The 17508-nt window shown below is 39.7% G+C and overlaps 1 protein-coding gene across 1 annotated transcript in view; it reads left to right on the forward strand.

Annotated features, from left to right (window-relative positions):
• Positions 1-17508, forward strand: part of DNAH8 (dynein axonemal heavy chain 8) — a 288603-nt gene that overhangs the window by 117866 nt on the left and 153229 nt on the right. Inside the window, exons 37-44 of the mRNA XM_024557808.3 lie at positions 1494-1647; positions 3810-3973; positions 5087-5189; positions 6131-6235; positions 6619-6780; positions 9372-9596; positions 12265-12437; positions 13591-13769. Coding sequence (XP_024413576.3) covers positions 1494-1647; positions 3810-3973; positions 5087-5189; positions 6131-6235; positions 6619-6780; positions 9372-9596; positions 12265-12437; positions 13591-13769 — 1265 coding nt within the window. The remainder of the gene's footprint in view (positions 1-1493; positions 1648-3809; positions 3974-5086; positions 5190-6130; positions 6236-6618; positions 6781-9371; positions 9597-12264; positions 12438-13590; positions 13770-17508) is intronic.

Genomic DNA, 17508 nt, shown 5'->3' on the forward strand with positions numbered 1-17508 from the left:
AAGTCACTACATTCTAGAAGATTCTCCTCCTATAGAATTTTGCAGCACGAGTAGATCTAGAAAGCCTTTTCCGGAACTAATCACAGACTGATCTTCTAGCAGGCAGTGACTTTTGGATCTTTAGGGCTACCTGTCTGTGACTTCAGAAGGAAATTGTATATCTCCATGGGTGAGACTTGACTCTAGATATTGCCCGGAATGTGTGACACTTTCCTGGTGGATCCTGACTTCATGGGGACTGACAGGTGGATTCCTGTCAGTCCTGGCAGGTTCCTCCATGATGAGCTGTGCATTGCAGGTACCTGGCCAAAGGACAGAAACTGGGTATGCTGTTTATTCCAGATCTTTCTTTTTCATGCTGGGAACTTGCATATCATCAAAGGTGACTCTTATTGTTTCCTATGGGTAAGACGATTTTTGGCCCCAAATATCTAGGTGCTTCAGTTCCCTGAAATGATCTGCATTTCTTGACTTTGAAGGTGCTTTTGGCATGTTGACTGCCTTTTAGCTATAGACCAGTGGCCAGATGGCCAGTATATGATCCGTGTTGGGAAAAATGCCTCTTATTGCCTGAACAACTCACCTACCTCCTAGGATCAATTTTTGTACAACTCCTTTTATACCTCTATGTGTAGCAAGACTTCCAGAGAACTCAGGCATCTGACTATACCCAGGAGAACTCCATTTTGTATGTGAACACCTTCAGGTTACCCTGTCCTGGGTCAAGGCAAGTTTTAAGACCATAGTCAATGTGTGCTACTCACTAGGACACACCATATCAAAACTCCTCGACATTGCTCCAAGCTGAAGTTAGTGTTTTAATCTAGCTGTAGGTAATTCGGTCCTTACCAAGTAGCTTCCCGTTACTTCCTCATGGCATCTGCTCTCACTTTTCTTTCTTTGTTGTGCCATAAACCCTACCACTAACGCTGATGGCCATAAAACAGGGACCGTGCTGTTTTGGGGTGTCTGTCTTGGATCTCCAGCACTGCAGAATCTAGGCACAGTGCCTGGTAGAATTAGCAGTCGGTGGGCAGGAAGAGCACGCCTGCGAGTGGACATCAGACCTCAAGCTTGACCCTGGCTTTGTGGTAATAGTTCCACATAATAGTAACAAATGTATGTTATTCTCATAGGTGGTCCCTACTTGGATTTGGCTCACAAACATCTTGGAAAACCATTTTGTTCCTTGTTTCCCCTTTATTCCCAGAAGCAACCAGCACCATTTTTTTTTCTAGACCTCTGTGGCATAAAACTTGGCCCATTTTCCTATCGATTAACTAATACATGGGAACAATAAGGGAAATCACTATAAGATTCTTATTTATAAAAAAGCAACAATCTCATTAGCTTGTAAGAAACGTATTAGTGACCGCCTTTTAGGGAAAAAAAAAGTTCATTTCCAAAGGAATGTTTCTCCTGTAGTTTACTTTGTTAGACCGTACTAGTTTCTGAATCATCACTGAAATGCAGTATTTTCTCATTCTTTTTAGGTACAATGCTCCATTTAAAAAAAATATACAGAACTGGGTGTATAAACTGTCCACTTCCTCAGATATAATTGAAGAGTGGCTAGTAGTGCAGAATCTCTGGGTTTATCTTGAAGCTGTCTTTGTAGGGGGAGATATCGCCAAACAGCTGCCTCAGGTAAATGTGGCTTTTGTAACTACTGATAGAATAATCTGTTGTGTGTTGTCTGTATGACTCTGTAAAAGTCTTCACAAGAACATATGGTCATATTTTGGTTATTTACACCAGGGGTTGGCAAACTATGGCTCACTCGCCTGTTTTTGTAAATAAAGTTTTATTGGAACACAGACATGTCCATTCATTTATGTTCTGTTTAAAGGCTTTATAGCATTACAACAGCAGGGTTGAGTAGTTAGAGACTATACAGCTTATAAAGCCTAAAATATTTATTATCTGACCCTTTACAAAACAACTTTTTCCTAAGTGACTTTTTTTTAAGTCTTTATTTTTTAGAGAGAAGGGAGGGAGGGAGAAAGACGGAGAGAAACATTGATATGTGAGAGAAATGTCAACTGGTTCCCCCCCGCACGCCCCAATCAGGGACCAGGTCTGCATCTCAGGCATGTGCCCTGACTGGGAATTGAACTGGGACCTCTCGGTTCACAGGCCAGTGCTCAACCCACTGAGCCACACTAGCTAGGGCTCTAAGTGACCTGTGATTTACATTTGCAGAAAGAAAAAAATCATATATTTTCAAACTGAAAAAATCTTCAGGTTGTTTGAGTATGTGAGCTACATTGAAGTAGGGTACTGTTAAGTGCAGGACAACGGGGAGGGGATAGACTGTGGGAGCAGGGGATGGGGCGGGATGAAGGAGGGCAAAGGGGGAAAAGTTAGGACAACTGTGATAGAATAAACAAGAATAAAATAAAACAAAATAGATGAATGTTTATGATGGAGCTGTGAAAAATAAAATACATAAAATATCTAATCTAAAAAATATGATAGCAGTTCATCTCTTCCAAGAGTTAATCTTGTAATATCCCACTGAGAGTAGAATTAAAATTAATCTGTATTCTGTAAGTGCAACTAACTGTTGCTAAGTCCACTAATGGTAGATCAGAAATATACCATGGGACACAGAAATTTTGCCTTAGAAGCACGTAACAAAATCGTTAAAACAACTCTATTGGAGCCTTTTAAATAAATGCCAGTAACTCACTGATAGCCTTATTCTGTGAAGGTAACGTGCCTTTTATAAAATTAAGCCTGCTCTTTCTCAGTTTCCACACCTACAAACAGGATCTATACAGATTAAAAATCAAGGGTGAAAGAGTTTTGAAAGTGACGGATTTTCCTTTATAACACATTTTTAAAACACAAATCTTTTCTTTTTTATCAGAAAATTACATTTAAAAATACATTTAAAAGTTTTAAAATAAGGAAGATTATGCCAATTTCTAGAGGCATTTTTGCAATTGAATGCAAAGCTTACTATGATCCGTAGTAAATAGAAAATTTTTATTTGCAAAAATTTTAAGCTTGCTTTGGGGTTTTTACTGTTTTCTTCTTTCTTTTTTCCTGGGGTGTTATTGAGCTATAATTATTCCAAGGAGCTTAAGACCAAATTACTTTCATGCTTCTTCAGTTTTCTCTTTAAAGCAAAACACCAAGAGTTCTGAAAGACCAATACAAAAAATATATGTACCTCTATGGTCATAGCAGCACTATTTTCAATAACCAAGATCTGGAAACAGCCTAAGTGCCCATCAGTAGATGAGTGGATAAAAAAAGCTGTGGTACATCTACCCAGTGGAATACTATGCAGCAGTGAAAAAGAAGGAAGTATTATCTATTGCGACAGCACAGATGTACCTCGAGACTATTATGCTAAGTGAAATAAGCCAGTCAGTGAAAGACAAATACCACATGATTGCACTTATACATGGAATCTAGTGAACACAATCAGCTAACAAACAAAATAGAAACAGAAGCATAGATACATGGAAAAGACCAATAACTCTTTGGGGTGGGGGCAGGGGACTGGATGAAAGATGGTAAAGGGATTAACCAAAGAATATTTATGCATGACCCATGGACATGGACAACCATGTGGGGATTGACTGAGAGAAGTGGGAGGGAGGGTCTGGGTAGAGGTGGGAAAAGGGAGAAAAAGTGGGAACAACAGTAATAGCATAAACAATAAAAAAATTATGGAGACTGAAACTAATAGAGGCTTATTTGAAGAATTAATTTCTTAGGAAATCCCAAAGCGAATACTTTTCCTCTATTCAGGTATCCAAATGCTAACTTTTTACTGGCTGTGAATTTGTTTTTAGGAAGCAAAACGTTTTCAGAATATTGACAAGTCGTGGGTGAAGATAATGCAGCGAGCTCATGAGAACCCCAATGTGATCAGTTGCTGTGTTGGAGACGAAACCATGGGGCAACTGCTGCCGCATTTACACGAACAGCTGGAAGTATGTCAGAAGTCACTGACCGGGTCAGTAAGGGTTTAGTCGTTTTATATGCACTGGTGTTTTTTCTCAAACAGGTTCCTACATTTCTGGTTTGGTGGTGATGGTGGGCGTGGTGATAGGAATTTTAACATTTCTCATAAATTTAATTTTTCTGCAAAAAAAGACACCTTCGTCCTAGGGGTGGGCGAGTTAAAGCATTGTATTAGTTTTGTAGGTCTGCTGTAACAAATGACCACACACTGGGTGACTTCAAACAACAGACATTTCTTTTCTCAGTACTGGAAGCCAGGAGTTTGAATTCAAGGTGTCAGCACCTTCTGAAGGCTCTAAGGGAGAATCTTCCTTCTTTCTTCCAGCTTCTGGTGGCTGTAGGAGTTCCTTGGCTTGTGGCTAAATAACTCCAATCTCTGTTTCTGAGTTCACATTTTTTTCCTTCTTGTGTCTCTTAGGAGGACACATTGAATTTAGGTTTTATCCGGATAATCCTGGATGATTTCTTCTTGGGATCCTTAACTTCAACCCATGTGTAACAACCCTTTTTGCAAGTAAGCTCACATTCACAGATTCCAAGGAACAGGACGTGGACCTTTTACAGGGCTTCCATCCAGCCCAACACAGGCATGGAGTAAGGATGTGCAAGCCACGAAGAGAACAATTAACCGGACAAATTCACAGATACTTCTCTTAGAAAGCAGTTCATTCTCAGTTTCCATGTGAAGCAGGGTGAACAGATGCCCTGTTTTGTCTAAGTTTATGCTCTGTCTTAGCTCAATGGTTAGTCATCCCTGCTGTCACTCGAAATGTGCTGGTTTGTGGATGGATTATGTGTTTGCCCTGGAAGGAAGCCATACGAAGAGATTCACAGCACTCCTAGGGCACAGGAGAGCTCTTGACGAGAAGGGAGATGATAGATGGGGCCGGCTTGCTCTGAATCCCTTTCTTGTTTTCTTTCGTTCCCCAAGAGACGTACATGGTGTAGCACGGACTTTGGTTCTAACAAAACATTTCAGAGGCAAATGGGAAGTGACTATAGGTGTTTGTTGTTACCTTATTGAACACGTCAGTGATTGTATCTTGGCTAAAATTAAATAAATAAGTCAGAAGAATATCACTTGGTAACGTGACTTTATTTAAAGGTATTTGGAGAAGAAGCGACTACTATTTCCAAGATTCTTCTTTGTATCTGATCCAGTTCTCCTGGAAATTCTTGGACAAGCCAGTGATTCCCATACCATCCAGGTATAATCTAAGAATCTATTACCTAAACTTTTTATTTTCCCACAGCATACATAATGGGTAACAAAAATGAAGTTAACATTTTAAAAGTGGAGTCAGGAAAGAAGAGTATTAAAAATTATGTTGATCATAAAATGTCCTTTTTTTCTGTGTCTTTGGAGCCCATCAGCCTGAGGAGAGGGTCACTGATTATGCCACTCACCAGCTGGATGATCTTTGCCAGCTTCTTAATTTTCCTGCACCTCAGTTTTCTCATCTGTAAAACCAGAATACTAATGGTTCCCATCTCATAGGATTGGCATAAAGAATATGTGAGATGACACATTGAAAAACATCCAGCATGCCTTACGTGCTCACTAAATGTAACTCATTATGACAAGTACTGAGTCTAAATATTCTTAGATCAAAGAGAGCTGGTGGTTTTGATTTGTCCTTTTTTCCAACCAGAGTACTTCTCAAATGCTGGTAGCCATTTTCCAAGGCAGTGCTTGCCAGAGGAGGAGAGAAACTATGGAGAACTGGCTGTGGGAGGCACTGACACACCCATCCCCTGGGCCAGTTCTGGTTTGGGAACCTAGGGAACCGCTAATAATATCTTCCCTGTTGGTTTCCAGGAAGTTGTGGGGATGAGGAAAGAGAGAAGTAAAAGCTGTGTGAGGCAGAGGTGGAGACAAGAGAGAAAGTGGGACAGAGCTGGGGAGGGACAGTCTCCATAGTCCAAGAGGGCGGTCAAGGACTTGGAGGACACACTCTTCAGGGCTGGATTTAAAAAGTGGGCCTCCAAGTTCAATCAAGGGTCAAAGCAGGGCCTTTTTTTTGAAACGATGAAGTAAATTCTTAGTCTTTTACAAAGATTAAAAATATTAAGACCTTTAAAAACATCTCAGTGGCTTTCTGTTTAGGCTCATGTATGATGTTGTTGCTTTGTCTTGTGCTTTCTGCAGCCACATCTCCCTGCAGTGTCTGACAACATAAACGAGGTGACATTTCATGCAAAAGAATATGATCGCATCCTGGCTGTTATATCAAGAGAAGGAGAAAAAATTATTGTAATTTAACGTGTTAAGCTTTTGTTATTAGGGTTTCTTTAAAAATTTGGATCAAGGAGGATCCAATTCTGTTACGAAAAAAGGGAGGTGGGGTGGACTTGCTTTCTAGTTGTGTAGCCCTCTGTTACAAACTAGTTTGAATAATTCATTTAACTTCTCTGAGACTCATTTTATCCTCTTTGAAATGAAAGTTTTAGACCAGATGATCTTTATAGTTCCTTCTACCTATAGTATAAGTTGATTTTACTTACGTTTTAAATATTTAAAAATAAATATAAGACTACCGGCTTTGCGTTGAGGAACTATGATTTACCAAGTGTGTGACATTTGTAAAAACCCAAACTTACTATCAATTTGTAATATATTTCTAATGTATTTTTTAGTTGGATAATCCTGTCATGGCCAAAGGCCCTGTAGAGATTTGGCTTCTGGAATTGCTAAAGATGCAGATGTCATCATTGCACAACATAATTCGATCTGCTTTCTATCAAATCAGCGATTCAGGATTTCAGCTCTTACCTTTCCTCAGTCACTTTCCAGCACAGGTGAGAACACACAGCGTTTAAATAATGGTTATAAGAAATGGAAATAAGGGGAAAGGCTACTCAGGAGGCAATCAGCCTGACGGTGTGGAGGCTGTTGTAGCTTTGAACTAGTTAGGGAGCCCTACCCACCCTCAGCTCCCAACCTCCTGCCCGTCCACCGACATCATTCTAGACCCGCCCATCCCTTCCCCCAGAAGAGGATTTGCCACTGTTCTCTCATCACTAAGGATATACGCCGAGACTGAAACCATCTGTGGAAAATTTTGTCTTGTGTATAAAAACGTAGGTAGATACAGACGCAGATGGAGATACGGATGCGGATATCTATGAATGGAATGAACATATCTTTTCCTGGAACAAAACCCATCTTGCTTTTTGCTTATTTTCCCTTCAAGTGATTAAGAATTGGTATAATCTGTTAAAGGAGGACTTGTCATGGAACTGGCTTTTGAAGGAGGGAAGACCCTGAAAGAGGCTGGGGTTGGAGCAGGTGCTCCCGCTCTCAAGTCCTTCGGCTCTTAGAAGTGCATTGTGATGTGCCACGTATTGTTAAAACCAGATATCGAAAATCCCAGTGGTTTCATTACACTTTCAGCCAGGATAAGTGGAAAGGGGTGACTATCCGGGTCAGAGATAGTATGGGCTAGAAGACGAGAGATACCCGAGGAAAACGTAGGCAGTGTTTGCCCAGACCATACTTCTTCTCCACCTGCCCCTGCCAGCCGGCACTCCACATTCTGAATTGCTGCACACAGAGCAGAGGTAGCTGAAGTGGTGTGAAATTGCTTATTCAAATGGCACAGGTACAGAGAGAAAATCAACGTTTATTGGAGGGAATACTTTAATATTGTGATTTTAAAGTAATGTATAATATCCTTAGCAAGCTTTAGCATTTTCATCAGCAGTATTAACTTTCTGATAAATCTTTATTAAATACTTTATTTCATAAGCTGAGAAAATAGCTCCTTGGACTAAATCAACAAACTTTTCCTCTCCCAGGAGAGCTCGATCGCCCTGTATCTTCTGAAGGAGATGCTCTCTCTAGTTTAGACAGAGCAGTTAGCATTAAAGGTGGAACGGTTGAAGAGCAAGTTCAAAGCAATCGTCAGGTTGAACAGGAGATAGCAGGAAAGTTGACTAGCTTTAAGGATTATCTTTAGTGTTCATACATACATTTATATACACAAGTAAGGAAGTGAAATTTTAAATAAAAGTCTTAACATTGAAGTGGGCAAATTTCAGTTCCTTGGCAAAAGTGTTTTAAAGAGTAATGAATATATATTCAATATATACTCATTCACTATATACATTACTCTTTAGAGCAACTTGTTCAAAGAACTGAAATTCGTTGACTACAGTGTAAATTTAAGGTTTTATTTAAGTTTGTTTCAAATTTCTGCTTTCTTACAAAACACATTTCTAAGATTATAAATGCAGTGCAAACTTTTGGAAAAATATGACAGTGAAGATAAAAATTTCCCATATTTTTACGACTTGGAAATGATGACTATAAATATTTAGTGTATTCCCTTTCAGTATTTTTTAATGTGCCTATTACAGGCATCAAGTAATATTGAAAAGTGAGCATTCTTACTTTGTTTTTTATTTTAATGAGGCATCTTACAGTTTTTATCATTAAGTCCTCTGCCTTCTTAAATTACGTAGAAAACACAATTTAGACTTTTCTGGATGACTCGGGGTAGTCGTCTTTAATGTAAGTATTAGCATATACTGCTATGCGGCGGTTTTTCAGGGTCGGTGGTCTGTTTGTCTTTAACTGCCGTTTCTGTGTTGTTTCTCTTTGTTTTTCCTGCCTAATGCCGTCTTCTGCTGCCATCAGGGTCGGAATCTGCTTGCTGTTGGGATCTGCCTGACACTGGCCATTTCCTCCACGTTCTGTTGCTCACCTTAGCCAGGTGCTTTCATTTAGCTTCACCTACAGACCCAGGATTGGCCACTGTTCTAGCAGGGGAAAGCATCCAAGTTCCTGAGGAGGCAGGGACTAGGAAAGGGTTTTATTTCTGCTTTACCCACATCAAACGCCATGCCACTCACACTGCTCCCACTCCTCTGCCTCCTCAGGAACTCCACACGTGGGGTTCCTTTTTGGTCCATGATTTTGCATCTGTCCCTTAACTCTGCGGATGAACAAATGCTCCTAAGGGGACAAGTGCTGCATTGAACAGGTGACGGTGGGGGATAGTCTGATCACTTTTACTCCCTTAACTGGGTAGAAATTGCAGGTAAGGGGTTATTCATGCAGTTTCCTCTTTCATCAGGAGACCAAGGACACGCTTCTCCCTTTTCACTGTCTCTCTCCCCTCAGGTAAATATGTAGACAGAAAAGTTGGTGTAGATAAAGATATGGATATTAGAGAGAGTGGAGGTCAAGAACAGAGATAGGCAGTGTATCTTTTTAAAAAGCTGTGAAGAAACATTTGGAAAACTGTTTTTAGGAGTGGAGAAATGCGTGTCCCTGTTTTAGTTTAAAATGAGTGAAACCCTGTTCACTGTCATGTGAGTGAGTGACCACCAATTTTACTGTAGGATGTGTTTTAAATACTTGGCTTATTTGTCTGCTGGATTTGTAGGTTGGGCTTCTGGGACTTCAGATGCTGTGGACACATGATTCAGAAGAGGCTTTAAATAATGCAAAAGATGACAGGAAAATCATGCAAGTCACCAACCAGAAATTTTTGGATATTCTGAATCTCCTGATTAGTCAGACAACACATGACCTAAGCAAGTTTGAAAGAGTGAAATTTGAAACTCTAATTACTATTCATGTGCATCAGAGAGATATTTTCGATGACTTGGTAAAGTATCTTTTTTTCTTAATGTAAAGTAATTTTTAGTGTACTAGTTAAAATTTAGTGCTCCTAATAATGGGAAATTAAGTGTTACACATATCCTCTAACTTCTACCTGGTCCCTTTTCACAACTGTCTACATATAAACCACATCTACAAATATCCACATTTGGTGGCTTAAACAACCATGTATGTATATGTATGGTTGCATGTGTACATTTGCCATTCTCAAAGTCTAAAGCCAACTGATGTGATGTGAACTGATTGTTTCATTAAACCAAGTAACAGGGACATGATACAGTTTAGGTGAGATTGGTCGTGAGTTAGGATGGGCTGATTGGGAAGGAAGTCCAGACCAAATAGAATCAAGCTTCAGAGAACTCTCATGCATATTTGCCTTAACTGCTGGTGTCCAGCAGGGCATCATGGGCTGCATTTGGACAAGGTTTTGTAGGATGGGATTGAGAGTAGTAGTATTTGTATTATCTTTGGAAATAGAAACCTCAGTAACCGGTGGCCTTGAGGGGCCCCAGGAGGTTTTGATATACCAACATTTGACTACCTTTGTCTTTAACATTGTTTTATTTTACATTTTATTCATCTTAAAATCACCTCTTTTCTTTATTAAAGACATGTAATTCATGCAACTTTGGACCCTTTTTTAGAAAATATGATCACTGTCAATCTCTTTCAAACTTCTATCAGAAGTTCTGATCAGATAAGTTATATTATTGAAGATCGAAGGACATGCAGTCTATTCCCCTGGGATCTAGATCCTTGCTTCTCAAAGTATTGTATTCCAGCCAGTTGCACTGGCATCTCCTGAGAGCTTGTTAGAAAAGCAGAATCACTGGCATCTTCCCCCCACTACTCCCTCCCCAGTGCACTGAATCAGAATCTGCATCTCGGCACGATTCCCAGAGCACAAACATGGCTCCAGCATTTGTCTCTGGATCGAGCTAATCATCATGCACATTTAGACCTTATTTGTTTGGCCTTCTACAGATTCGCTTTCACTGAATCGCAGTTACCCTTACACTGTAGCTTTCACGGAAGCCCACCTCAAGAAACTCTTATGGAGTCCAGTACTGTATCTTCTAACAGTGTGCTCTCGAGGGTGGTATCTGTGAAGCCTCACTGACTCTTAAAATTGAAGTCCCATGGAAGAAAATTCTTTTAAATTTAAGGGCTGAACAAGGCATTACTTTCCATACAAAATGGATTTTAAAAATCTATACTCAATTAAGCCATGAAACTGTTTTCTTTTTGTCTTAATCACTATTGAGATTAAGGTCATATCACGGTCAGTTTGCATCCCAACTAAATGAGATTTCTTGGCCAGCATATTTACATTTTATTTTTTCATGTATAATGCTTAGAATAGCCTGTTTTACAGTAAGAACTCAATAAATATTAACTTTTTTCTTTATCATTTTTTATTTTCAGTAACTGCTGATACACAATATTGTATTAGTTTCAGGTGTACACACGGTGACTGGACACCACCCAGCTCTCCAGGTGGTCATCCCAGTGAATCCCACACCCATCTGACACCTCATGTAGCTACCAGGACATCACTGACCACATTCCTCATGCCTTACATCCTCATGACTCTCCCGTAGCAGCCAATTTGTGTGTTTTAATCCGTTCATCTTTTGTACCCATCCTCCCAACACCCCTCCTGTCTGGCAGCTGTCAAAATGTTCTCTGTATTTACGAGTGTCTTTCTGTTCTGCTTGTTTGTTTATTTTGTTTTCTGGATTCAATTATTGAGAGATATGTATTTATTGCCATTGTATTGTACATATTTTTGTCTTTTTTTTTCTTCTTCCTTTTTTCTTCTCTTAAAGAAGACCCTTTATATTTCATATAATAATGGTTTGGTGGTGATGAACTCCTTTAGCTTTATTTATCTGGGAAGTTCTTCATTTGTTCTTTGATTCTAAATGATAGCTTTGCTTGGGTAGAGTAATCTTGGTTGTAGGTCCTTGCTTTTCATCACTTTGAATCATTGCTTAATTCCTTCAGTGGCTTCCCACTGCTGCGAGAACAATGCCCAACCCATTTCCCATGCACCAAGAAGCCTCAGCTCTTCCTCCTTTCTCCAGAGTCCCTCAGCTGTGGTAAACTTCACTCAGTTTCTTGAACATGCCAGCCAGATCTTCTCTGCCTTTGCCTGAAATATTTTGCCCTCCCACCCCTCCATCGCCCACCCCTTTTGTTTTATTTCCCTGGCTAATTCTTACTATTTATCCAGGTGTTGGTTTTGATGTTTCTTCTTTCTTTCTTTTTCCTTCTTTTCTTCTTTCTTCCTTCCTTTCTTTTCTTCTCTTTTCTTTCTTTCTTCTTTTTTTGTTTTTGAGTATCCTTCTCAGACACCCTACACTAGGTTAGGTTCTCTTGCTATATATTTTCATAAACCCTGAGAATTTCTTTTCTTTCTTTATCACAATTACTTATTTATCTGTTTGTCTTTTGTCCTTTTCTGTAAGCCCCAGAATACAGGAACTATGTCTTTTCCTCTTTACCCAGCATAGTGTCAGGCCCAAGGAGGGACTCAATAAATATATTTTAAATGAATGAGGATCATTCATGGATGAGTAACAACTGCCCGTATGCTTATGTTTTATGCTATTGTAATTTAATATGCAATCTCTTTATTTTATGTTTTTAAGGTAAAAATGCATATCAAATCAGTAACTGATTTTGAGTGGCTAAAACAGAGTAGATTTTACTTTAAAGAAGATTTGGATCAAACTGTAGTGTCTATTACAAATGTTGATTTTATTTACCAAAATGAATTTCTGGGATGCACTGATCGACTTGTTATCACTCCATTAACAGATAGGTAGGAAACTTAGCTTTTGTTATTCCATTTTATAATTGAGTAATGTGCTTAAAGTTATTTTAAAATTGCACTTGAAATATTAACAGAAATATTAACTTCTTGCTGCTGTGTTAGGTCTCTGCTAGCTCATCCAAGCCAGTCTAACAGTGAAATACATGTACATTACACGTAATGTACATTGAATTTTAATAAAGTAGAAAAAGATAAAAGAATAAAAGCAAGTCTGAATGTTGACTATGAGCAATTTAATAATAAACTTTAGATTGCAAGATGGAAAAAAATCTCTGGACCATAAAGGCAGTCGTTAGAATCACAAAGAAGGACCCTGTAACTTGGTCTCCTGGCTTTTCAAGTGTGGGAGCTGGTACCTGAAGTGCAGTTTTGTGGCCAGGTCTGAACTTCCAGCCAGTCAGCAGCAGTCCCCCCCGTTTTTTTCTAGGGTATGACACTAGACTAGAAATGAGTCTTTTTCAGCTGTATGTGTCGGCAACAGTTCAATATGTTGGGCGAAGAAGACACTCAATAAATGTTTGTAGAATTGACTTAAATTGGATCCTAGAACAACTAATTCTGCCATTACTTCACATAGGGCTGCCTCCAGGTAAAATTACAACATTTAAATTTGGTCTTCAGCCTCCTCTTCAGCCTTCAGCTCTTCAGCCTCCTCTGGATTCATCCAGCTTCCCTTTCTCTGCCCATTGCCACTGCCACATGAGTTTGCCAACGTATTTTCCCGTCCACGGGTGTTTACACATAAAGTAAATGTACTATGAAGCTTTTACTAAGTTTTGAAACAAATGTCACTGAAGCTGCATCATAGATACAAGGAGATTTATTAGATTATTCTTTAACTTATCTGAATAGATGAAACATTTCATAGTAAAACAATTTTCAATGGTGTGTTGGAGTTGGCTTGTACCAACTTGTTGTGGAGTTTAGAAGTTTGTCCCAAGAAATTTTTGCAGTCACTCGCTTAACTACTACTAATGAATATCAGGTGTTCCAGTGTTGTTTGGTTGCCTGTCTTATGTGTGAGCAGCTTAAATTCTAAAGAAACCAGGCCCATTCCGATACAATGGACTTCTGCTCGTGCTTTACTGAAATATGTTAGTTACCGCATACTCACGATGCCCTATCCGATTGATGTTTGCAGATGTTATATAACTTTAGCACAGGCTCTGGGAATGAACATGGGAGGTGCTCCGGCAGGACCTGCAGGCACGGGCAAAACGGAAACTACAAAAGACATGGGAAGATGTTTGGGAAAGTATGTGGTTGTGTTTAACTGCTCAGATCAAATGGATTTCAGAGGGCTTGGAAGGATTTTTAAAGGCAAGTGTCAAACAAATTATTTTTGGTGAATTTAGTTTTGTGCTTATTTTCTGATGTAAATCTAAAGTGATACTTTCCCACATAACAAAACTAGTATTGGCTGATGCGTATGATTGCCATTTTTCTTGGTCGAAAATGGCTAGATATCGTCAGTTTCATTGGTTCAACAATATTACTATCATTATAGTCCCTGAGCTGCATGGGCACTGGATTATGAGCATGGGGTCAGTTTATTACCCATGGTGGAAACAATGGTGGCGGGGATAAAATGAAGATAACAAACCAATGGCACATGAGACTTCCCCTCCAGCATCAAACCCCACTGAGATGACTGGTGTTTTTTTTTTTAAGCATAGAAACACTGGAGAAGAAGAGGGAGAACCATCAGCAGAGGGGTTATTCTGAGAAAATCTTGAAGGATAAGTAGGAGATGGTTTCAGATGGGCAAAGAAAAAAAAAAGATCAGAGAGCACTTCAGTCTTGAAACTCAGTGGTTGGTGGTCCTCTCCTCTATCCACATGCATTCTCATGGTGACCTCACGCAGACCCCCACTTTGAATACTGTGTGTGTGATCACATCTGTATCTCTAGATTGGGCTTCTTGAACTTTCAGGTTCATACATGCATCTGGTATCTGCTACTTGACATCTGAACTCAAACGTCTAATAGGTCTAAACCTGTGCTCTCCTCACCCTGCATCTAATCCATCCTCCGCCTTCCCCATCACACCAAGTAGCAAGTTCATTCTTCCCGATGCTCAGACAAAAAAAAAAACACTTTGTTTTTCTCTCATACTCACATTTGCACTGTCAACAAACTCTTACCCTCAAAATACACCCCACATCTGATCACCTCTGACCCCCACTGCAGTCACACTGGTTCAGGCCAGTCATCATCTCTCACCTGCACTATTCCAGAAAGCCGCCTCATTGGCCTCCCTGTGTTTATTACCCTTGTCCTCTCCATTCTGCTCTCAAAACCGCACAACAGCAATTCGTCTGCATGTGAGTCAGATTGTGATGCTCCCCTGCTGAAAGATGCCTAGTGGCTTCACTCGGAGTGGAAGCCGAAATCCTACAACGGCTCTGTATTGTCGTGCACAGTCACGCCTGCCCGCTCCCCGTTGCAGTGTTCTGACCTTCTGATTCCATCTCCTGGTACCCTCGGCTCCCCTCACTCTCTCTGCTGCGGCCGCACTGCCCTTCCTGATGCTTCTCAAATGTTCAAAGCACATCCCTCCTCAGACTCCTTACTCTTACTTTCCTTAGATTCTTCCCCCAAATATTCATCCACGTGGCTCATTCGATAAAGGGTGTCCAAAGCAAACATCATACTTGAAAATTTGAAAACATTCTCTTTGAAATGAAGTGTAAGATGGGCGTTCCCATTATTATTTTTTCTAGTCACCCCTGTACTTCAGATACTACCCTATGCAGTATAAAACAATAACAAAAATACAAAGATTGGAGAGAAAAATAAAAAATTTTATTCTTTACAAGTGATATAGTACACTTAAAAAATTCAACAAAATCTGTAGAAAAATAGAATTTAGCAAGTTTCCTAGAAAATAAGATCAACACAAAATAAACTTTATTTTGATAAATCATATAAAACAGAAAATGAAAATTTCAGAAAGATATCATTTACAATGTAATTTAGAGAGTGTAGTATTCGTGAAAGGATTGATGAATAGGCCAGTGGAATGTAATAGAGAATGCAAACATAGGCCAAGGGCAAAAATTGATACTTTACCTACTATAAGATAAAAACATCTGTTCATCAGTGAATACCAAAAAGAGAGCAACATTATGCCAGAAATTTGGAAACAGCATTAGCAAAGTATTTTACTTACAAAGGTTTACTGTCCCAAACATATGAGTAAAGCCCCTGAATCAATGAGAAAAAGATAACCCAATAGAAAAATGAGGAAAAGTCTTAAACAGGCATTGCACAAGCGGTGAAAGCCAAATGACCCGCAATCAGAGGATTGTACATTGCAAAGAGATCCCACTTTGTACACACCAGATTAACTACAACGTAAGTGTGGCTTTTTTTCCCCCAGCTTGGTAGCAAGATACAGAGCAACAGAAACCATCATCCTCCACTGGTGGGAGTGTAACTTGTTTGGTAGAAAAATCATACTTGTGTATCCTCAGCTCTCCTACCTCCTGGTATATGCAGCATTAAAAAAGATTTTCTTCAAATTATTAAGAAACGAAAACCAATAATGAGATGCTGGTCTCACTCCTGCCAAACTGGCGAAAACGGAAAAGTCTGACTAAACCACGTTGGTGAGGACGTGTAGGAACTGTAGCTCCTCACGTGCGTGTAGATTGGCAGAGCGGCTTCAGAGAGCAGTTTGGTAGCCGGCAGTGAACGTGAAGGTGCCCCTGCTCTGAGCAGTGAGCATTTCCACTCACACAGGTTGCCAGGAGACGTGAGCAAGACTGACATGTTGTTGTGACAAATTATCAGGAACAACCCAAGTATCCGTTGAGAGTAGAAGGAATTTTTAAACTGGTATGTTCATGCAGTGGAGTACTACACAGCACAGCCTTTTAAAATAGTGAGTTAGGTCTTTATGTATCAGTACAGATAAGTCTGAGAAAAATACTGAGCTAATGATTCAAATTTCGAGAGGATATGTACAATATTTTATAGATTTTAGAGTGAAATATGATACTTTATTCTGTATATACATATAGGGGATATGTATATATTTTATTTATAGACAGATGCAGGTAAATAGATACATATAAATTTTGAACATGCAAAATACATAGTGTTTATGAACACACGCATAAGAGCAATAGTTTAAAAGCATGCGTAGGAGCCACGGGCATCAAATTCAGTGTAGCGGTTACCTCTGGAGAAGGAGGGAACGTGGATCCAAGAGGGATATATGTGGACTTGACCTTTAGTTCTAACATCATTATTTAGAATGCAATCTGAAGCAAATTGCTAAGATTTGACAGGTGGGCACATGGGTATTCATAATATTATTATTCTTAATTGCCTGTGTGTTAAAGCATTTTTGAACCTGGAGAATCATGTTCTAATCGACGAGTCCTTGCCTGTGGATTACTCCCAGCCCGAGGGTCGGGGGTGGCTGAGAGGAGCAGGCTGGAGTGCGAGGTAAACCCCACGACACCACAAGTATAGCAGAAGGCAAAGAAAAGGTGTGCTACCCCGTATGAAAGCTGTGGCATATAACAGCTATCTGAGGTGGGAATCCTCACGAAGGTCAGCACCGGACGGGCGCTTGTGCCACAGAGGCGAGCAGAGCAGCAGGCCTAGCAGAATGCAAGCCCCCGGCCTCGCGAGGAGGCTCTCTTGTCTCCTATCCCTTCCCTCAAGTCACCAGAGGCCGGAGGGCATCCTGCAGACAGGAATTTGCATTATGGATGAGGAAATGTACACATACGCAGTGATAACAAAGTCTCATAAAATATTCGAAGGAATTAGGAAGGCACCCAAAACAGAGACCTACTGACTGCTAAACTGATTAACAGAGAAAACAGAAGAAAATTCAAAAGTAAATAAAATTAATAGCTTAAAGAGATTCAAGAATTTATCACGTACAACCAATTTAAAAACAGCAGGCTGCTATGAAAAAAAAAACTATTGGAAAATTTGGATATTGAAAACGTAAATTAAAAAAAAAACATCTCTTGAATTGGAATGCATATCTAGCCAAGAGAATACATTACAAAAGGAAATGGAAAGTTTAAAGAAAAAA

This window comes from Desmodus rotundus, chromosome 11 (genome assembly GCF_022682495.2).
Source record: "Desmodus rotundus isolate HL8 chromosome 11, HLdesRot8A.1, whole genome shotgun sequence".
In the NCBI taxonomy this organism is placed as follows: Eukaryota; Metazoa; Chordata; class Mammalia; order Chiroptera; family Phyllostomidae; genus Desmodus; species Desmodus rotundus.